The 22,322-nt window shown below is 41.0% G+C and overlaps 1 protein-coding gene across 1 annotated transcript in view; it reads left to right on the top strand.

Annotated features, from left to right (window-relative positions):
* Window positions 1-22,322, top strand: part of CLVS2 (clavesin 2) — a 49,480-nt gene that overhangs the window by 20,172 nt on the left and 6,986 nt on the right. The window contains exon 3 of the mRNA XM_054393149.1: window positions 21,337-21,447. Coding sequence (XP_054249124.1) covers window positions 21,337-21,447 — 111 coding nt within the window. The remainder of the gene's footprint in view (window positions 1-21,336; window positions 21,448-22,322) is intronic.

The raw sequence follows: 22,322 nt of genomic DNA, 5'->3' as shown, positions 1-22,322 counted from the left end.
TTCAGCTGCTTGCACTTTCCCCACTGAACACATTTTCTAGAAGGAGAAAGTGGTTCTGCTGTGATTCAGGAGAGGACATCCTTAAAGCTATGTTTAAACTAGAGTTGTCACTAATTCTTACCTGATATTGCATTGAATGTGTCTTGTTACCCACGAATCTTCTCAGTTAGCTGGGAGGTGCCTTCATCCTGTGCTAAGGTCTTTGACTGAAAACATCATTTAGAGCACTGCATCATCTGGCTGAAAGCCACTGTGTGAAGTATGAAGGATCTAGGATAAATCATCAAGTACTGGTAGTCCTCCAGCATTCTTCTCATAATGTTCTTGCAAGGTACAGCCAGTCCTCTGAGGTCCGCAGTGGATCATGGAATCATCAAATTGTTTTGGTTGGAAAAGACCTTTAAGATCACCCAGTCCAACCATTCTCTAACTCTACCAAGTCTGGTGCTAAACTGTGTCCCTCAGCACCACATCTCTGCCTCTTTGAAACACCTCCAGGGAAAGGGATTCAACCACATCCAGTGGCAGCCTGTTCCAGTGTTTGAGAAACCTTTAGGTGAAGTTTCTTCTCATATTCAATCTAAACCTCTCCCCTGGTGCAACTCGAGGCTCTTTCCTTTTGTTCTATCACATATTACTTGGGAGAAGAGACTAACCTTCACCTGGATCCAACCACTTTTCAGGGAGTTGAGAGAGTGAGAAGGTCTCCTCTCAGCCTTTTCTTCTCCAGACTAAACAACCCTAGGTCCCCCAGCTGCTCCTCAGAGCCCTGTTCTCCAGACTCCTCATCAGTTTCCTTGCCCTTCTCTGGACCCACTCCAGCACCTCAGTGTCCTTCTTGTAGTGAGTGCCCCAAAACTGAACCCAGTACTCAAGGTGTGCCCTCACCAGTGCTGAGTGCAGGGGGACAATTATGAGGGGATACAGTGAAACAGTTAGGATTGATGAAGGATTATGTATCTGTGAGGAACTGGCTGAGCCCCTTTGCCACTTATTTTCCCATCCTTTATCTTCTGGGGGTTTAATGATGCAGAATTACAAGCGAAGTGTGACATATGTTTTGGGTATTAGTTGAGTTCCATTGGGTCATGCTTTTCAAAGGTTTTTGATAGGAATATTGAGCAATTGATTTTCTCTGGAAAACCTGATGGCATCTTCATCCTATTGCTATCAGTATGATCCAATTCTGTTCTTCACAGATATTCAGCAGGGGTGCAATTTAATGAGACCAGTGAAAGGAATCTGACCGCTCTATTTATAGCACACTAATTGATCAAGGTAGCTGTGATAGGAGGAAATTTCAGAGAAAATCAATGTGGTACCAAATGAAAGTAGCCTTTAAGGAGAGCTGCATGGAAAACCAATTAAGAATGCATCTATTTGATGATCCATGGGAACAGCTTGGACCATGTCTGTTCTTGCTTTATGTTGTAGGAATGAAACCAAACTGAGCATCTACTTGCAAGGTGAACCTTACTAAATATTGTCTCCTTCATCCTGTTGATATTCTGTCCCATTAAATCTTGATGAATTGGTTTGCTTTCATATGGTGACTTTTAAGGAGTCCCGTTTGACAGCCTTATACTTTGTTGTAATCAGCTCTGATGTCCTTCCCCGAGGATGGCAGCCACAAACTGCACAGCCTTTTGGCTGTCTGTCCAGGACTCAGGAAGAGTGCCAGGTCTCAGGGCTTTCACTTAAATGCAGGGAGAAGATGATTTGTCTACCTCCATTCTCATTCCTGTCATCCAAATACTTGTAATCATAGTAGCTACCCAAAGCAGAACTGTTTGTACTCATTGCTTTGTTTCTCAAAGCTGTGTAATGGATCTTTGCTTTTTCCTATAATTGCATTTTTTCCCTCAAGATATCTGCTGAAGTCCTGAACAATCCCTCATGCTCCATGCCTGAAAATGTTGGTTTTGTGTGGCAGGTGTCCTCCTTTATATGGGTATCTCCATGCCATGAGGCTGACTGCCTTCAGTAGACAGCTTTTGGGTTGCTTTAGGAGGGTAGAGTAAGCAACAAACTACCATGAAGACTTTTTAGCAGTAATTTGCCTCAGAAAGAGGCAAGAGGGGAATGCATGTACACTTTGGTGGCTTTAAATGTGCTTCTTGTTCTTGTGTTTGTACATACAGAAAAGTTTTACCTCTTCTTAAAATAAAAAAAGGCAAATGCAGGGAGGGGGAGAGTCACTACTTGTGCCTTTACAAAGCTGTCCAAGTTAGTAACCTGTGGTTTTTTTTTTCCTTCAATGCTTAAATGTGCTTGCAATTAAATGGATAAAATCTTTGCTGCATTTTGTGGCATGTGGGATACAGTGCTTGGTTTCATTTTCTGAGGAAGAGAGCACATAGTTCTTTCACTTGAATAATCAAAGGCATGGCATCATGAAGCAGCTGCATGAGTAATTCTGGGTTTTATTCTGCTGAATGGGAAAGGAGTAAATAATCTGTGTCTTCCCTGAACAGTTAATTTTTGTGGGATAAATTTATATAACATCAATAGCTAAACATATTAATGGTGCTACATTTTCAGTTTTGAGCATATATAGTGGTGTGAAGTTGTGGTTTAATTAGCTAGGTGAATAATGTCAGAAATATGGTCAATTACCAATATGGTCCTCATCTTTCTTCAAGCCTCAACTGGGAATCCAAGTTCCCAGTGACATCAGCAGTTGCTGTGGTGAACTTTCATGATCTAGTCTTGAATCTTTCATTAAATCACAGACTAGGAAAGCAGACATGAGGACTGAGATCAAACCCCCATGCATTTACAGCACTGATGTCTTCTCTGGTCAAAAAAGACAAGGCATGTCCTTGTGTTTTTGGAAGCAAAGCTAATTTGGTGCACTGATGAGCAGACTTTCCCAGCCCTGTACATTTTCTAAGCAGCACCATGAAAGAAAAATTTCCAGGATGTAAACAGAGATGAGACGAATGGGGCCTGAGAGAGTTCAAAGATGACACTAGGGCCTGAAGGTGATGAGTGGCTCAGCTCTGCTCTGCAGTGTGTGAGAATGGAGATAAGGGGTGGCAAGTTTATCTGCTCTTCTTTTAGCTGTATTAGATGAAAGAGTTGGGGCTGTTCAGCCTGGAGAAGAGAAGGCTCCGAGGTGACCTTATTGTGGCTTTTCAGTATCTGAAGGGGGCCTCCAAGAAAGCTGGGGAGGGACTTTTTAGGCTATCAGGTAGTGATAGGACTAGGGGGAATGGAATAAAGCTGGAAGTGGGGAGATTCAGGCTGGATGTGAGGAAGAAGTTCTTCCCCATGAGAGTGGTGAGACCCTGGAATGCGTTGTCCAAGGAGGTGGTTGGGGCCCCATCCCTGGAGGTGTTTAAGGCCAGGCTGGATGAGGCTCTGGCCAGCCTGCTGTAGTGTGAGGTGTCCCTGCCCAAGGCAAGGGGGCTGGAACTGGCTGATCCTTGTGGTCCCTTCCAACCCTGACTGATTCTATGATTCTATGATTCTATGATGTAGCTGGACACCTTTCAGAGCAACAAGCTGTGATTTAAAGTTATTGTATAGAAGGGCGCTGGAGAAGTCTCCATGTGAGCTGCCAGCACAGAGATGATGTTTGAGCTCAGGCTGAGACACGTGGGGAGAAGAGAAAGGGACTGAGGGCAGAGTACTTTGGGGTCTTTGTGAAGCAGAGTGGATTAGGAGGGATTTTTTGAGAAACAACTCCAGGTTGGGAGGGCAAATGGAAACTGGATTGTGACTGACAAGGCCCTGAGTGTTTGGTGCACTGACCTGAGACTGGAAGAAGTACCTGTGTCACTATTAAGGGACATAAAGGTGACATCTAAAACTTACACTGTGCACCAACCACCCAAAATATCCATTTGGGTCAACATATAACTTTTATTCTGTGCTATGTGTTTCTAATAAGATAAAATTCTTATTCCCCATGAACCTTAACATGCTTACAGCATTGTGGCTCAAAGAATGCCATCACTGTAGCTGTTCCTGGCACAGCTCTTCTCAGCACTTCATTTCTGCCCAGGTCTTGGTCTGCAAAGGCTCTGTGCCCTGTTTCCTTGTCCTAAATCAGTCCTGGCTGCTGACTGATTTTTGGATTGTTTTAAAATCCAAACCTACCAACCAAAAACCACGCAGATTTTGAAGTTAAGATTGATTTCTTTTAAAGTCATAAAGCCTTGTTCACAAAGCTTTTATGCTTTCCCTGAGGCTTCTCCTTCCTGGAAAGGTTTTTGACAATTTCAAGTTAGTCAAAAGTAGTACACTAAGCTGTAATTCATGTTGCCAAGCATTTTTTTTTCCCAAGGCCATGCCTTCTCAAATGCAGGCCTACACTGGTGAACCTGCAGAATAGAATTATCTTTGGTCAGGTCACAAAATGAGATGCTGTCCCTGGGAGCACTCTGTCGTGTTCTCCTACCAGCACCAAGTTCACAATTATGCCCTTGAAAAATACCATTTGCATAGCTGACTGACTGTCACAGGGCTGGGACATAGGTTACTGCTGTGAGACAGGAGCCTTTTGGCATTCTTCTGAGTCACTGGAACCATCTGTCCCTCTTCCTGAGGTAAGGCTGGATGGAGTGAGTGGAGCCCTGGCATGCTGTTCAGCCTTTTATTTGGCATTCTTGAGCTTGCATCAGTCACAGGCTGATGGAGAGGCTGGTTTAAGACAGTTTGTTTTGTTCCATGTTCTGCAGCAAACCTCAGGCATAATCTACTTTGGTGCACATAGTGTATTGCTGCAAATCAGATTCACAGTGATTGTTTTTCCTGCAAGTGCATCACATTGGGCTAGGTGTTGCTTGCTTCTCACCCCTCCTTGCTAAGAAGCTTAATTTTCTTTTGAACACACAATAAAAACTAAAAAGGAGGTAGGACAAGGGGCAGTGGTTGGAAACTAGAACAGAGATTGGACATTAGGAAGAAGCTCTTTATTATGAGGGTGGTGAATCACTGGAATCACCCTCATGGTTGCCCAGAAAGGTTGTGGACTCCTCATCCCTGGAAGTGTTTAAGACCAGGCTTGGTGAGGTTTTGAACAACCTGGTCTAGTAGGAGGTGTCCCTGCCCATGGCAGGGAGGGGTTGGAACTAGATGATATTTAAGGTCTCTTCAACTTAAGCCATTCCTGCTTTAGTCAGATTCAGTCAGGATTCACACAGACCACAATTCTGGTCACCCATGTAGTGTCAGCCTGGTTTTCTTCTCTGTTTTCTTGTGTTCCTTTCCTTTCTCTCTTCAGTTTAATCCTTTCAACATGAAGTAAAATTCACAGCCTTGGACTCTTCAAATTGATAAGAAAAAAAAAAAAACAAAGCTTTAAGTTGAATAATTTTTAGACAACAAAATGCATTTACTTTATCTAGTAAAGATAAAGGGGTCATATTCCCCACAATGCTGTGTGTGTGGAGACATGGTTAAGTATTAGTCTTGAAGTGGGAGCTGTGGTTTTAGAGGAGAACAGGACTTTACAGATAATGCCAAGGATGTGAGTTTACAAGTTGAGTGCTTTGTGGGGATCACTACCACACTATAGAAAATAAAAACTGAAAGAATTTGAGCTTAGTGCTGTTAGTGAGCTTTCAGCCAAGCAATATGATGGGAGGGGAGACCTTACTGCTGCGAGGAGGTCACAGTGAGGTGGGGGTTGGTCTTTTCTCCCTAGTAACAATTGATAGGATGAGAGGAGAAACTTCTTTACTGACAAAAATGGTCAGGCATTGGAACAGGCTGCCCAGAGAGGTGGTGGAGTCACCATCCCTGGAGGTGTTGATAAAACATTTAGATATGGCGTTTGGTGGGCATGGTGGTGTTGCCTTGACAACTGGACTTGATGATCTTAGAGGACTGGCTGTGGAAGACACAAATGGAGCACAGAGATGACAGTGAAGTGCATTTATGTAAAGGAACTTCTCCAGGGGTGATGTTCAATGGGAACAGAGTAGGGAATAAGGGCAGAAACCTTTGGCATTGAAAGCTGGGGAGGCCAGATTGCATGGAACAGGGAGACTGGGAAGGAGGCAAAGAAAATGGGTAATGCAGCAGCTGGAGACATCTTGTTGCTTGAGCATAACCAGTAAACTAGAGGTGGGTTAACAGTGAGTTATTTTGCAGTGAAAGGTACTCTGTAATGTGTTTATATGCTAAAGAAAACGAGAAGGAGGGGTGAAAATAGGAGCTCTCACTGCAAAAAAACAGTCACTGGAAGTATAAATGAGGAGTTGGTGCTGAAAAGTCAAATCTCCAGGTTGTTTCCCAGGTAACAGGTGAGTGTATTTGGGATAGGCAAGGTCCAGACCTTGCCTGGATGAGATGTTTGTGTGTGACATTTGTTTTGCCCTCATTTTCAGAGTCCTAAAATAGATCTCATTTCCCTTAGTATTGCGTAAGAGTGAGTCAAACCCAGCTTTTAAACATCTTTAATTAATTTTAACAATCACACTTCTAGTTAACACTTTTAAGGTAATGAATGCTGCTCTCCATCCCTGCAGAAAAGACTGAAGAATTTGCAGTGAGTGTGCAGATGCTTTTCACCAAAACTGGTTCAGACCTCTGCCACCCTTTTCCATCCTCTGGAACTAGACAAGATGCTCCAGTGCAGAATGTTTGAACTTTCCTGTCCATAATGCTGCTGCCTTTCTGTGTCTTCACACTTTCTCTTCTCTTGTGCCCATCTGCAGGCTCCTGTGAGCTCTGGTGCAGGCTCCTGAAGCTCTGCAGCTTGGGAGAGCTGGCAGTGATCAGTTGGTTTAAGTTTGATGTGGATTTAAACAGAGATAGGCTTGCCAGGTTGGACAGAATTGGAGTTGCTTGGATTTCAGAATTTTGGCTTCTGCTTTGATTCTTGCTTCAGGCATTATTTCAGATCCAACATCAGCAGAAAAAAATACCTTCTTTACCTGGCTGGCAGCCATGTCCAGGGCAGTCTGATCTTCCCTTGTTGTCTACAGCAGTGGCAGACGATGCTCTTACTTGTGCCCGTGCTTTGATGAAAAAAGTCATCTGCAGTTTTCACTCCTTTGTGGGAAACACACCTCAGTGGGGTGGATAAGGATCAGAGAAGAATCCTGTTTTATGTGGACTCTATAAAAGTATATGCAGCCTGCTAATCATGCCACAATGCTTTCAGCTTATAAACTTCCTGCTGTAGTGGAGGGCACATGATAAACTTTTTGCACTGATGCTGGGATCTGTCACCACCTGTTTAACAACAGCACTTTAGAAAAGATTTTTTTTTTCCTCAATGCCTCTACATCTATATTTACTTTTCTGTCAAACCCCCCCTAGGGAGAGATTTATTTCCCCAAAATAAAAGACTTGTAATTTTTTTTTTTCTTGTGAAATACAAAGCCATGAAAAGGTCTTGATCACATTGTTTAATTTATTACAAATTCAGCTTCTCTGTTAGCTTAGCTCCTATTCCTATCGGGGCCGTGTTGTTCACCCTGTTGATGATAGGGAATAAATTGGTTTTGTTGTTATGCTTATGAAGCATCTTTTGCAGAAAAAAAAGATAAATCAGTAGATACTCAATAGTGAAGAACTGTTTCCAGACAGATGTGTTGGTTTGAAAAAGGAGAGTCTCACAGCCTGGATGGTTTACTCTTCAAAACCATCAGAAATAACTCTTGGCATCACCATTTACAGCCCTATATGTGGATTATTATTTGCTTTGGTTTTCTTAATTAAGTAATCAGACTGAGCCTGATTCTCAGGGGATGCAGAGTTCAGCTCCTCAGAAGCAGTTATGTTGCTATAGCTGAGGTTCTCCAAGTCTCTTTTGTGCTTTCACCAGATCTGCTGGTCAGGAAGGTCTGGTGTCCCTCACTTGCAGCTTTTGTTCAGAGTTGGACTCTTTCTGCTTCTTTGCTTCCCCAAGTACCAATTTTGGTATTGATCCCAGTCTTTTAAACTTGAAACCTTTATGTTACCTGCTGAGTTAATGGCAGTATGGACAGAACTTAGTAACTAAACACTTACCTTAAATATAAATGACAGTACCTTGCTCAGTGCTGTAGGAAAGGAACTGGAATGCTGAAGATCTGATGGATAAGAAAGTAAAAATTACAAATATTTTGCTTGGAGAATTATTTTTACCTTGCAGACATTTCTGTTCTCCATTTTAGACTATACAGAATGTGGAGAGCAGAAGCTTCAACAACAGATGATCTGAACAGAAGTGTTCATGTGATACTAATTCTGTAAAAAGAAAAGAAATAAAGCTTTTCAGTTGAAGTTACTACAGTGGATAGAAACAGCTCCCAGAATTCCTTAATGGGTATTTACACAATAGACCTCACAGTGCTTGAGTAGCCACTAGTGATATGTAAAAGGTTTGATCTGTGTAATCAATGGAATTTGTAAGGTCTATAGCTTACATCTGAAAGTGAATATGCTTGCTTTGTTTGAGGCATAATAATTTAAAATTACTTCAGATTTCCATGAGCTTCTGGCTCTTTTAAAATGGGCAGCAGCCAGTGGAGAATGTCTAAGTGTCTGTACTTATAAACTGATAAACTGACAAACACTGGGCTGCTTCTCACTGGTGGCTATTCAAGGTTTTTATTAACCTAAACAGATAGTTACATCCAAGCAGCATTTTGGGAATGGTGTCTGATTTCTGTTTACCTTGCAAATTGTTTGGGAGAGTGCTAGGTGGCTTTGACTTAGTCTTAACAGTCTCACAGTGTAGATAATTGAGTTTCTCCTCCATGAATTCTTCTGGGTGCCAGTAAGTGTGCAGTAAAGCTAGTGCTCTGGCTTTGTAAAACATTATTTTGTGCAGCTTGCTATTTCTTATGCTTCATTTCAGTAGGGCAAGGCCTGTTTCTGTAGTGAGAGGCTGTGTAGTACACCTGATGCAGTCAAACTAGTGCAAGTCCACAGACAGTTCAAGTGAGTGAGATGTATGCGAAGAATATTGTTTTGGAGAACTTTGCACTCATCCTTGCAGATGCAGTAGAGAGAGATGCAGTAGAGCAAGACTGGAATGACAAAGAGTTGAGCTCAACAGACTCATTTGCTATTAACTTATTGGACCTTCTTAGTGTTAACCACAGACATGGTTTAATGGGTATGGTGATGTTGGGTTGACAGTTGGACTTGATGATCTTTTCCAACCTTAATGATTCTATGATTCTAACTGTAGTGATGACATGTCATGATGATCATGTCTTACCTTGAGTAAATTGTCAAGTGTGGTGTTTTTCAATGCATGGTGACGCTTGGAGGCAGCTGAACGCTTCAGTAAAAATGCTGGATTCAGCTGGAAGTATGGAGAGAATTTGGATGGGCAGAATGAGATTAACCAAGTTGTTATTTAACAAAGACATAGGGGTTAATGCTTCTACCTCTGCACCATGGGACTTTTTAAAACTAGATGTGGTCAAGACCTCTGTTGCTTTTTTTTACCTGCTGAAAGCAGATCCAGCAAGCTCACCAATCCTGTTCAATTGCACTGGAGCCTTGGGGCAGAGTTGGGTCCAAAGGAGAGGAACCAGTTACTGAAGTGCCAGCAACTGTGTTGCACTGAGTGTTCCACCTGGAGATTAACCTGCAGGTGAGGTCTACCACAGGCACAGAACTGGGTGATGAAGTTTCCAGCAGTGTAACAGCTCAGAATAACAAAGAAATCTGTTTGAATACTGAGGGTGTCTCGGGACACACAGATAGTGCCTGGCTGTGATTTATGTCATCACGTAACTCTTCACAGCAGATCTGCGTGAAATTCAATTTCTGGTGCTGGTGTTAGCTTGCATTTTGTATGATCATGGCAAATATCAGAGTGGGATCTGTCAGTATAGCTCCAATGTGCTGCATTCGTAGGCACAAACCCAAGGGCACTGTAGCTATTTAAAAAATGTAAGCAGAAACATTATAACCTCTAACACTACAACCTTAACACTATAACCTTTATAAGAAGAGTCACAAATTTTTCATCAAGACTGAATGAAAATGTGTCTGGCTTCTAGAGACTTCTTTTCTTTCCATAGGCAAGTATCAAATGGTTCAAAACTGAAATGTTTCATTTGGGGTAGGCTGCCAGTACTGAGCGGAGCATTCAGACACCTCACGTCCCCATTTACCTCTAGGCTGTATTTGTTCCTGTCTCCAGGAGAGACTACTGTGTACTGCAGGAAAAATATTCCAACCAAATAACATTGCCTTTGTAAGGAAATGGAAGCTTGGAGCACTCAAACCACAGCTCCTAGGGCAGTAGAAATAGCTAGCAAGCATTTTGAGATAATTTCCCCCTTTCGTTTTTCCATCTTCCTTCCCTCCATCCTGTATTTCAGTGAACTCAGATTTTAAGGCTGCCTTTGCTTTTTTGTATACTGGCAGATTTAGCAAGTGCATTCTTATCACAAAACACTTAAATATTCATGCTGCTTTTAATTTTAGTGCTGAAGGGCTGTAGTGGGTATGATGATGCAGGAATTTGGGTTCAGAAAATGGAAGATTTTTTCTAATGCTTCAGCTATGTGTGAAGATTTGTCAGCCAGGTTCCAAAATGAGAAAAAAACCTGACTGGAGTATTGCTTTAAATCATCTGTTTCAGTAAATACACAGCCAGGATGTTTCAATGGCTGAGCATACAGCTGGTATCTGACATCTAGAATATGGCTGGAAATGTTCATTCAGGCCGAGAACAGGTATTATAGATCTATAGTACTACAATGTACACATATATACACAGCAGCACATTTCTTTGCCTGAATTGCCAGAAAGAAGGGTAACAATGCAACACATTTAAACTGATCTTACAGTTATTGCAAGTGGGATTTATTACATTTAAGGGAATTTAAATGAATTATCTGTGCAATTCATATCTCCCTGTGTGCTGGCAGTAGGCAGCCTGTCTTTCCATTGTCAGCATTTGGCTGATTAATTGGCCCCTTGCTTGATTTGTTTTCCTTTTCTTTTTTGTTATTCTGTGTAGCTTATTCTGGTGCTTTCCCATTTTAATATGGTAACAGCAAATTTGCTCAAGGTCTATGACCTAATGTGGATTAAAATTCAAGCAGCAGCAGCCCTAATAGATAATTGATCTACCAGTAGGACACAAAGAACTTATTCTGGTTCCTAGATTGGAAATGGCTTCCTTTTTTTTTTTTTTTTTTTTTTTTTATCCTACACTGATAGTCTGAATTCTTAAATCTATTTTAATTGACAGTGAATAGACTACTGGAAACTGACAAATTAACCACGATAATAAATTATTTAAGAGATTAATTTGATGTTTGGGGAGTAATGATTTTTAGACACAGGCACACAACACTCTATTTGACACATTATTTGTTCATTTTATTTTGGTGCAGTTCTGTTCATTGCTAGCAATGTCCAGCAAATGTTGTCCACGCTGGGTCTGTATTTGTCTCTTGCTGTGACCCCACACCTGTTAGTACCTAACAGAAGATTTTACTTGCTTAAGCTGCTTTTTTCTAGAGGTGTGAGAGCTTTGTGACATGCTCTCCATATACCCTCAACAGCTGCATCCCTTGGTAAGTGGACAGGTTGGAAAAGGCCATGTCTACTCTCGTTAACATTGGCTCTGATTTTGCTTCAGCTTGTCATACATCACTTTGCTTTGTGGCTGAGGAATGACTTTTGACTGTTCAGTCAGGCAAGGGTAGAAGCTTTTTTAAGGTTTAATGATACTCTCACTGAAGTGAGGAGCTCTGTATTTTCAGGCTCCTTTAGAGGTATACAGAGTGGCCACAGCAGGGACATTTGCAGCTGAAGCATGAATGACGAGTGGATGGTGGCTGCACAGTTGTGTCACTAATAGCATGTATGTGCTGGATGGCATGGTGCAGAGTATGGTGCTAATGGCTGAGAAGCAAGTGACAGCCATCAGAATGGTTCTTCCTTCCATTAAGTCCTTTCAGGCATACCATATGTCATCGTCCCTGTACTGGGATTTAATTCTCCTGTTAGCATCAACCACTGACATTGGACTGACAGTAATGTAAGAAAGCAGAAAATTAAAACCATGAGGGCAGCAAAGCAGACAGAACATGGCCAAGTCAGAAAAGCAGAAAAGCAGGAAAAGGAACTAGGATATTATTGTGCACATTCTTAAGATGTCTGTGGAAAGTAATTATGCTGGTTTAGTATACTGCATTGGACTTGAATACCATTTTAACAATAGACCAACAAATGTTTTACAAACTGTAATTACAAACATTTGAAGATGTTGCATATGCAACAGCAACAGCAACATCTTTTGTTAAACAAGCCTGTGTTTGGAAAAAGACACCGTACAGTGGCCTTCCAGTATCTGTCCAGGTCTACAAGAAAACTGGAAAGGGACTTTTTACAAGGGATAGGGCAAAGGCATGGACTGAACCTTGAGGAGGGCAGATTTAGACTGGAGATTAGAAAGAAATTCTTTACAGTGAGGGTGGTGAGACTCTGTAACGTGTTTCCCAAGGAGGTTGTGGATGCCCCCTCCCTGGAGGTGTTCCAGGCCAGGTTGAATGAGGCTTTGAGCAACCTGGTCTAGTGGAAGGTGTCCTTGCCTCTTTGGAACTAGGTGATCTTCAAGGTCCCTTCCAACCCAAACTGTTCTGTGAATCTATGAAGTTTTGAACTGCTCCTTATTAGATTGGTGAGCTAAGAGCATAGCAGTAGTCAGTCTCTTAGCCATCTTCATGGCTCTTTGCTGGGCTCACTCCCTGTCTGCTTTGCACTGAGAAGCAAAGCACTGAACCCAGTGCTCCAATGGTTTCAGAATTCAGTTGTTCTCTGTAATGTGGACTCTGGCTACTGTTACTTTCTTTTGCTGAGAAGAGATTCACATGAGATCCACTTTCATCTTACCAAGAAAGGGTCTGCATTTCTGATTTTGATCTTCCTACTCCTTGGATATGAATTTTCAAGAGTTCCAAAGTGTGATGTTAGGATAGACACTACCGTGACATTTCTTCATTACTGGCACATCCTGATAGCACAATGAACAAATAGGCTTTGTCCAAGATCTGTATGATAAATAATTATTTATTTGCCCAGTTGCTGTGAATTTCTGGTTTTAACTGGCAGGGTTTCCTCTGTAGGAACTAACACAGAGAAAACCATGCATATATGGCTTTAAAAAGATGGGGGATTGATGTCTGAGTTAGACTTCAACAACAGTGATTTATGATCCTCCCAGAGTAATAACCAGAATGACAAATTCTCCCTCAAACAATATTGAAATTCCCTGGGCTCCCAGGAGAATTTTCTGTGTTCGTACTACCATTCAAGAGTGTAGAAGAGGGAAGTGAAGGTGGAATTACCTCTTAGGAAACCGTATCTATAGAAGCACCTCTGTGGAGATAAAGTGTAGCTGAGCAGTTCAGACTGAAGCTTTCTTGAAGCCAAAAGGCTGAAATAAATCTCCATTCTGTACTATGACAAAGGTGTTTGAATGCTTTTTGGAGCTGGAAATAGTTTTGTGCTGCTGGGAGCTGACCTTTTGAAAATGTGTATGCTGCATAGTTCATGATACCTCTACTTTTAATAAAATATAATACTTATTAATGGATCTCAACTCAGTCATTCAATTTCCCCAGTAATTTAAAGCTTAATTATGCTGCATTCTAGATCTCAGTGGCTGTCCTCAGTTGATTTCTTCTTAAATCACTCTCCCTCCAATTTTACAGTTCAGTTTGATTCTCGGGACTCTCATTTGCATGGCCTGACAGATTAAAATTGGATGGCTAAAACTATTATTGCTCTTAGTGCCTACTGCAGTGATGGAGATGGATTCCTCATAGTCTGAGGAAACATATGGCTCATGAAATAACTTGAATCACTACAGCTTTCATTCTATTGTATTCTTGTAGGTTGAAACTGATAAAAAGGCAATCCAATTTTAATGCATCCTGTCTGAAACTGAGAGCTGCTTTTTTGAAGGACCTTTGGCTAATAAAATTGTAGGTGACAGTTTAGAAGTTCTCCATTTCCAGGGGGGGGAAAGTGAATATTCTGGTAGGAGAATTAATGTCTTAACACAGTGATGTGTTGTCACTGCAAAGCTGCATGATGCTGTTTGAAAGCTGCCACAACACAGAAACTGGCAGTTTTGCCTCTGTGCAGTATCTGTTCACCCTATCCATTTACAGACCTGTGTGCCCTGGACAGACATACTGATATACCACTAAGGATAATCACTTCATGTGTGGCTTCTTGCAGATTTTGGCTGAAGGCAATCCAGAATTAAAAATCCATAGGTTGGCTCTGATACTTCTGGGAAATTGTCAGTTGGGATGTTATGCAGGAATTATATGGAAGGAAGATTTGGTATTTCCTTGCTCTAGTTGAGTTTAGATCTGCAAAGTTGGTCTTGGTGTGTGACTGTCAAACATGGATCCTCCACATGGGAATACTTTGCATTTCTCTTTCCCCTCTTTTCTGTGTAAGGTTTGAAGAGAGGCTACAAAAGGAACATGATGAATGTGTTTTTCTCTGGCACATCACAGTAATTTCTCTATATCCCTCCTTGAATTAATTTTAATTTAATCTCTCCTGTTTTCCTCTTCTCCTCATTTCTGTCTTATTTCTATGGGTTTTGCTTTGTCACTGTTTCCTTCAGTCTTTGTCTTAACCTTATCCTAAGGTTTCCCTTCCTTCCTTCTGCTATGAGATAGCACAAGAGATCACATTTTGGCTGAATAAAGCAGAACAAGTAAGTGTGGCTCCCCTAAGGCAATCCTAGATAAGGTGCTATTTAGCCAACTCACATTTGAAAGTGGTCGGGGGCACAAGAAGGGGGGGAAGTGCTATCTGATAACTACTGATGCTCCTCTTTGAAATGGCCCCAAGGCTCTGGGAGGCTTTCTGCATGATGAAAAGCATTGTGACAGCAATCCTGTGGTCGGTGGTATGGGCAAGGACCGAGGGCTGTTTGGGCATCACAGCCTCACTGACTGAAAGAGGGTGACTTCGGGACGAGGGTGGTACAAGCAAGATGCTGGTGTGGCATTTCATCTCCACCTATACAGGCCCTGGCCAAAGACTTCCTGCCTTCAGGAATTTGGGAATGGCATTTTCATGGATTTCCTGCATTATTTTTATTCCACCAGCATTATGAAAGTGTTGTTACTATATTTACACACAGCAGTTTGCAGTACAGTGTTTTCTCCATTTTTCTTTTCTGTAATCTTAATCTAGTAAGACATTCACAAGCTGCCTGCAAAAATGGATTTTATATTTTTCCCTGTATGGGAATTTCCATAGAATAAATCACCATCTGATAATTGCCTGTTGTAAAGAATAATTTTCATCACAGGAAAAGAAAACTGTATAGAAGAAGTGTTTTTCTGCCTCTACCAGTTTGGAAAACAGCATCATGCTGGTTTCCCTCCTTTTTAATATCTCACATTCCAAATGAAGTGTTGCTTAGAATTAAAAGAGACAGTGTTGGTAGCCAAAGACAGATTTGTCCTTGGAAAACAGCATTTTTCATTTCCTCTTTAAAATTAAAGCCTTCATTTTTTTCCATGTTCAAACTAAATAAATGAGCCAAGGAAATATGCAAAAGCCTAAGCCTTTGTCAAAGTGAGCAAAAAATTGCTAAAAGAATTTGACACAAGTTGTAATTAAAACTTATTTAAAAAAAAAAAATCAGACCGAACCCTCCTGAAGTTAATTTGCAAAATTAAAGTAATTTCAAATGAAACTGAGAGTTTTTTCACAAGATATTTTCTTCATTGGGCCCATTGAATTAAATAAAGGAGCCCTTTATCTGAAGACTTGGAGCACAAAATCTATGTAGATCTTTTATTTTTTTATATTTCTATATAAACATTCTCATGTGGTCAGAGGGCTTTTACATCCCTATCCCCTTAATTAATTTAAACAATATATATATATATATATATTTTCCTTATGAGTAGCATGTTGAAATGAAAGATGGAAGATTATTTGAAATTAAAACAGATACTTCAATAAAAAGAGCAATATTCTCACTGGATGGATACCATCTCTCTCTCTCTGTTCTCATCTCATTAATTTTAACATATTTCTATATGAGCTGTAAGATAAAATGACTAATACAAATGAAAAAGGAGGACTGCCAAAAATCAAATTGCTTCACTGCATTCTTAGCAAAATGACAACATCCAGTTCTAGATAATTAAATCTTATTTTGTAGGAATGTCACTGAATGATGTTAATTTGCCTTTAGGTATTGCTCTTTTTGGTTGAACACAGTAACAGAAATTTATATGGACACTTTTTGTCTTAGAAGTGGTTTAACATTGTTTAATAAAAATGAAAAGCTCGAGCTGGGAGAGAACAAAATTGTAGCGTGACAGAGGGAAATCACTAAAAGCAACTTTTGCAAGGGTCCAGCCAGATTTTGCCACCATTGAAACTTAAAAATTTCTTTGAATCCAAAACTCAAAGAGCTTTAACACAGAGGGACAGAGGTGAATTCTCCTGTTGTTATAGACAACCCGAATCATAGCATCCTTGTAATTTAGTACTCTTTGTCTCAAATGAGTTAGGTTGTCTATTTCCCCCCAAACTTGTTGTTTGATGATTCAAAGCTGTCTACTACTTCCCAGTCTAGCTGTATTCATGGTGAGCTGCTTCTCATTTGTGTGGGTGTCCTTGGGTTCCAGTCTGGGAGCAAGACTTGATGTAGAAGGCAGTGGCTCTTGGTTCCTTTTGGTAATTCAGCTCCTGGAGTACTAAGGAAGTGAAATATTCCTTCTAATCAGAGCCTTTTCTTTCTGTGATTTTCTATGCTTTCCTCTTTAGCATACTAAAAATTGAGTCTAGTCATGCTACATCTTGCATCAGACAGAATGTTTTAGTGCCTTTTTAGTGGAGCTTTCCATTATGAAAATACTATTTTGATGCATCATCATGATTATTTTTCTCTAGGCCCTAGTTTTTTGGAATAGCTGGAGGAGTCCTGAATTTATTGTCTTCAGGAATAATTCTTAAGCAACATTTAAGATATTAATAATCTAATATGCTATCTTTGAACTGGTAGTTTTTGTTAGATACAATTTTCACAGCTTTGACTCTGTAGCCTCTTGTTGCCTGCAGATGCTATGGCCTGAACTCATCACAGCACTGAAGCACACCCTTAAGTGAAGTGTGAGTGTGTTCATTGTATTTGTCTAGACAGTCCTTTGAAGGATGCCTCTAGACTAGCCACAAAAACAATTTCTCTGCCCTTGAGGACAGCACAAACTCCTAACAAGCCCCAAGAGCCTATATGACCAAACACTCTTGCAGTGTTAGTATGTTGCAAAGCACATCCAAATGGGATTTCTACAAGTGATATGCAGCACATTTGTGAACCCTGGTGTGGCTGGGCTGCCAGTGCACCTTTGGGCATACAATGGTCCCAGCAGCTTCTTGAAGAGCTGTGCAAAGAAACTTGTCTCTAGTACTGATTTCAGCTGGTTGGACTAATTATTTACAAGTAGATTGCAGAAGTTTAAATGTAAAATCAATGCCAAGGAATGGAGAATGCTGTGAGCTTTAAGAAATTCTTTAATTTTTCACATTTGATAGCAATGAAAAATGTGGGTCATTTATATTATTTTTACAATAACAATTCTGGCACCAAGAAGCCTTACACTGATTTTCAGTAGGGATTTGGCACTTTTCTCTCTCAGGTGCTGTTGAAAATGCCATGCACTGGTTTTGTTGTTTTTATGTGTGTTGTGTTTCTGCTGGCCACAGAAGAGAGCAGAACCCTCTACAAAACCCTGAGGGCTGTCTCAGATGATGGCCAAGCCCAGCACAGGTGGGATGTGGTGCCCATCAAGAAAAAACCTGGGTTCTTAGCATGTGCCAAGGGACGTAGCAGGCAACAGCAACTGGGTCCTTGGAGAGGAAGCTTGTGGAGACAGGTTGTGTGAATTAATGTGTGGCAGAGAGGAAAAAAGACTGGGCTGTGAGTGATCAGAATCATGCCATCAGAGATGTAAACTCAGTGAGGTAGTTTGCTTGGGATCATTCTCCAACATTGGCTTATAAACCTTAGAGGAGAGGTCAGCTGGTGCCTTGCACTGGTAGTCTCCCAGTCCTGCAAATATCAGTGAGCTCTGCCTCTTGCTTGGCAACCCACTACTGATTGTCATATGTAAGCCCCATCAGATTTATTACTTTTCCAGTCAAATGCACAGTTCACACTTCATGGCTGATCTCTATTTCTTACTGTTTCCTGGCATGGGATTCCTTTTACTTAGAATTCATGTGATTCATGGGTTACAGCTTTTCTGTTCAAGAGCAATACGTCTGCAGAGGCAGTTGTGACTGCCACCACGCTTGTGACTCAATCTACATAAAACCCCACAAGAATCAGTGATCTGGGAAGAAATTTCTACCTGCTGTTTGTGTGGGATGGCCATCTGTCTGGCAAATCCCCATGTGGAAGCAGATATGGCTGAGAAGAGCCAGAAAACCTTCAGACACCTGGTTCTCCAGCAGCTGCAGTTGCTTATTCCACTTTTATTCTTTTCTCATGAGGTGCTGTCAAGAGTAAGTTTTGGACCTGCAATCAGCAGCTTTTGAATTCTGGTCCTAGCACTGTGTATGATGCAGGATCATTCTGACCAAATCACCCTTTCTCTTTCTGGGCCCAGGTCTTAGGGGTTCCTAATTACACCTATGGAAGTGCTCCTGAATTTAGGCATCTCAGTTCACTCACTTCTCTAGTCAGTTCTGGAAAATGCCTTTAGAACTGTCAAAAAACACTGGGACAAATTGCCTTTTAATATCAAATGGCATCTTGTAATTGAGGATCATTCCACATATATTCATAATCCTCCATGTAAATGGTTTCCAAAATGCAAAACAAACAAACAAACAAAAGATAATGGAATTGTCAAAGTCATACTTTCTAAAGATACTCTTTTTATTTGCTAGAAACGCAATATCTTTACATATTGACAAGTCATCCATTCTGAGCCCTCAGTAGAGTACAAATACCTTGGCTGTCTGCTTTGAATCTCTGCATGTTCACAGCTCTTTGCCTGTTGAGATCTTCTCATTCACAGATTGGGCTCAGTTTCTGTGTGAGACATTTTCTGAGCAATGAAGAACAAACCTTTCATTACTTGGGTAGATTTTGGGGCACTTGTATTCATTTAAAATCTTATAAACTCATGCAAGAAGGCTTGCAGCCTGAAGTGGCTGGTTTGCTTTGCTGTCTTCCATAGCTCCTACGCTATATAAAGTGTTTGACCCTCATGAGGTTTAACACAGTTGCCATTCCAGAGTCAACTCTGAGGATACCACAGAATCACGGAAAGGTGGGGGGTGGAAGGGACCTCTGGAGATCATCTAGTCCAACCCCTCTGCTTAAAGCAGGTTCACCTAGAGCATGTTGCACAGGAATGCATGCAGACGGGTTTTGAAAGCCTCCAGAGGGGGAGACTTAAAGACATCTGGACATATATGAAAGACACTTCTTCAAAGACATTGAGATGAAACCAGCAAAAGGTATCTTCTGCTGTTTTGTGCATGGCACACAGCATGCTGCACCAGACCTGCAGCCAGGATAAACCTCCGTAGACGAATGGTATCTCCTGCTATTAAAGGTTAAGGTGTCACCCAGTTATTTATCCTTCCTAATGGATTTGTTGGATTGATGTGATAGGGACATAATTTACTACTTTTTGTATAGCAGAGGCTGTGTTCTCATAATGGTGTGTGGGGATTTATGATATTGAAGAGAGTGAATTATCAACCATCCTGCTTGACATTTAGGCGGCGCTGACAGAAACTGGGCATTTAACTAGATGAAGCTTCAGCAGCACAATCTTTCAGCAGGATTGTTTTATTTCAGGGCTCTTGTTAATCAGATGTTTGGAGAAACTCAGTGAAATAGATTCTCAATTGCAGTGGCTGTGGCCAGCTGGGTGTAAGTGGGAAGCGGTAGCTGTCATCCTCCCTGTAGATTACTGTTAAGGCATTCCCTCCTGGATGGAAAGGATTTCATCTGGTAATCCACTGGGTTGTTGCAATTTGGAGGCAGGTGGCTGTCTGATGTAAAGACCTCCCTGATTAGGACTGCCTGCCAGTATTTGAATGATAGTTTTAAAAGGAGCAAGTGACCTCTTCAGGTTTCATAATATTCACAGGTCTGTAGCTGTTCACAGAACTAAGGAGGCTTCTTGGCACATGCACTTTCTCAAAGTATATTCCTGTCTGAAACATGTCATGAAAGATTTCCTTTCTATAGTTCCTGCCTTCCTTATCTGACAGTCCTGGATTGGTTGATATAGTTTATGATTTTCTCTTAGCTATTGTTTTATTGTGTTCTCTCTATGACCTAAAATCAATATTCTTCAAATGGTGCTCTGTAGATTATATCTAGTCTGCTGGATGCTTCTCTATGGCCTGTTGTCTTGTCTCCAGAGAAGGCAAAACATGTCTATGTGCACAGAGTGCCCCATCTAACCTTTTGAACCTCTGATCCCACAGCAGTTTACAAGCCTGTTTGCACCTCTTGCTTCCTTGCTCGGTGTTGTAACCATGACACAGGGGACAGCAGCAGCTTATTACATTGTGTGTGTGTGTATGACCTACCAGGCAAAGACAAAATGAGGACACATGATGAATACAGCAATAGTATTCCAGGGCAGAGTGGCTGCCTTGTTCAAACTGCCAAACCTTCTGGCATATTCTCTTGACTCAGAAATTGAAAATGCAGATCAGAATCTTTCCTAGTGAGTTGTCTGCCCCTTGTGTTTTTCAGCAAGTGGAAAAGAGAAGTCATTGCTTCAATGCAGATATGCTGTCCTTACATTTAAGGTCCCAGAAGGTCCCTGACTATGTGACAAGAATTACTCTCATGGATATTGCATTACAGTTTATGCTTAATGTTTAATGCATTTTTGGTTCTATGAAATATGGATATTATTGGAGACATCTTGGATGGTAGTTTAGATTTACACTTTCTTTTTAAGGTGGAAACAATAGGGATGTTTCTAGTGCTTTTCAGCGACACTAGAGGAGTGGAGATGGTTGAAGTGAAAAATGAGTAAAATCTGTAGGGAAAAAGGAAAAAAATATATTACATAGAGAGATTATGGGCAAACCATGTATGTTTAAAGCTTCTCTGGAGGTTAGAAATGCCATGCCTTTACTTGACTCCTGTAGCTGCCTCAGCACACTTCCTCATCACTTGGTCCAGGGTGTGTTGCTGCTTGGTGTGGAAGGTCGGAACTCGGCTGAGAGGATAGAGTTTTGAAGACTGTTTCTTCTTACTTAAGGTTTATTATTAAAATGAAAGCATTCAGCTTAATAAAAAATAAAAAAAAAAATACAATTTGATGTGTGTGCAACTCGTGTTAAGAGTCAACTCACGCTGTGTCTCTTTGTTTTGTGAACACACAGGACAGTTTTCCAGCTCGGTTTGGAGGAATACACTTCGTCAATCAGCCGTGGTATATCCATGCCCTCTACACAGTTATACGTCCCTTCCTGAAGGAGAAGACAAGAAAAAGGGTATCCTGCAGTTTCATTGTCCATTCCCTGGCAGCTGTAGTCAGCAGATGAATCATTCTCTAATCAAGTAGATATACACAATACCTCAGCTTGTTATTGATGGAAGCTATTAAAGTCCATCTGCATGTAAAGAGCATCTTTAACTGGTTTAGAGACTTACACAGTCCTATCCTTTAAGGACACAGTCAAGCAGGGCTCTTAAGTGTCTTTTAAAATGCAAACATATGCCTTCTCCTGGGTTGTATTAAAAGATATCACCAACATTACAGTTTCTATTAAGATTCCATTCAATTTAATTCCATTTAGTTCCAGATAAAATTATTTGTGTCTTTTAAGAACAGGGGTAATGAGTACAGGATCCTTTCCTAGTGTGATTTCCTTGACATTAACTAAAATAAATGGCTGGCATATAGTAGTTTGCAAATCCTGATTTGAATGAAAGCCAATGAAAGGAAATTTCTGTGTCTGTGTATACCACAGGCAGCCTCTGAGATGTTGCTGAATTTGCAGCATTTGCAGCAGTGCAACTAAATTAGAGCATGGTGGTGATAGGACATAGACTGATATTATTTCTGTAGCAGAAGCTTTGTCATCAGCATCACATAGAATCATAGAATGGTCTGGGTTGGAGGGGCCCCCTGAAGGTCCTCTAGTCCAACCCCCTCTGCAGTAAGCAGCGGCTTCCTCAAGCAGGGGCAAAAAGCAATTACCAAGAATGTGGTGATCTTTTTTTTTTTTAATTTTATTTAATGGGATCAGCTCTTTAAGCAACTCTGTATTTGCTCTCCTCAAACATAACCTACAAGGCCACAATGGTCCATGGTATTTAGCTGTTTTTTCACTGACTGGTTATGCTTGAGAGGCCTCTACTATTC

This window comes from Indicator indicator, chromosome 27, assembly GCF_027791375.1.
Source record: "Indicator indicator isolate 239-I01 chromosome 27, UM_Iind_1.1, whole genome shotgun sequence".
Classification (NCBI taxonomy): domain Eukaryota; kingdom Metazoa; phylum Chordata; class Aves; order Piciformes; family Indicatoridae; genus Indicator; species Indicator indicator.
This window is presented reverse-complemented; position numbering and strand designations above follow the sequence as displayed.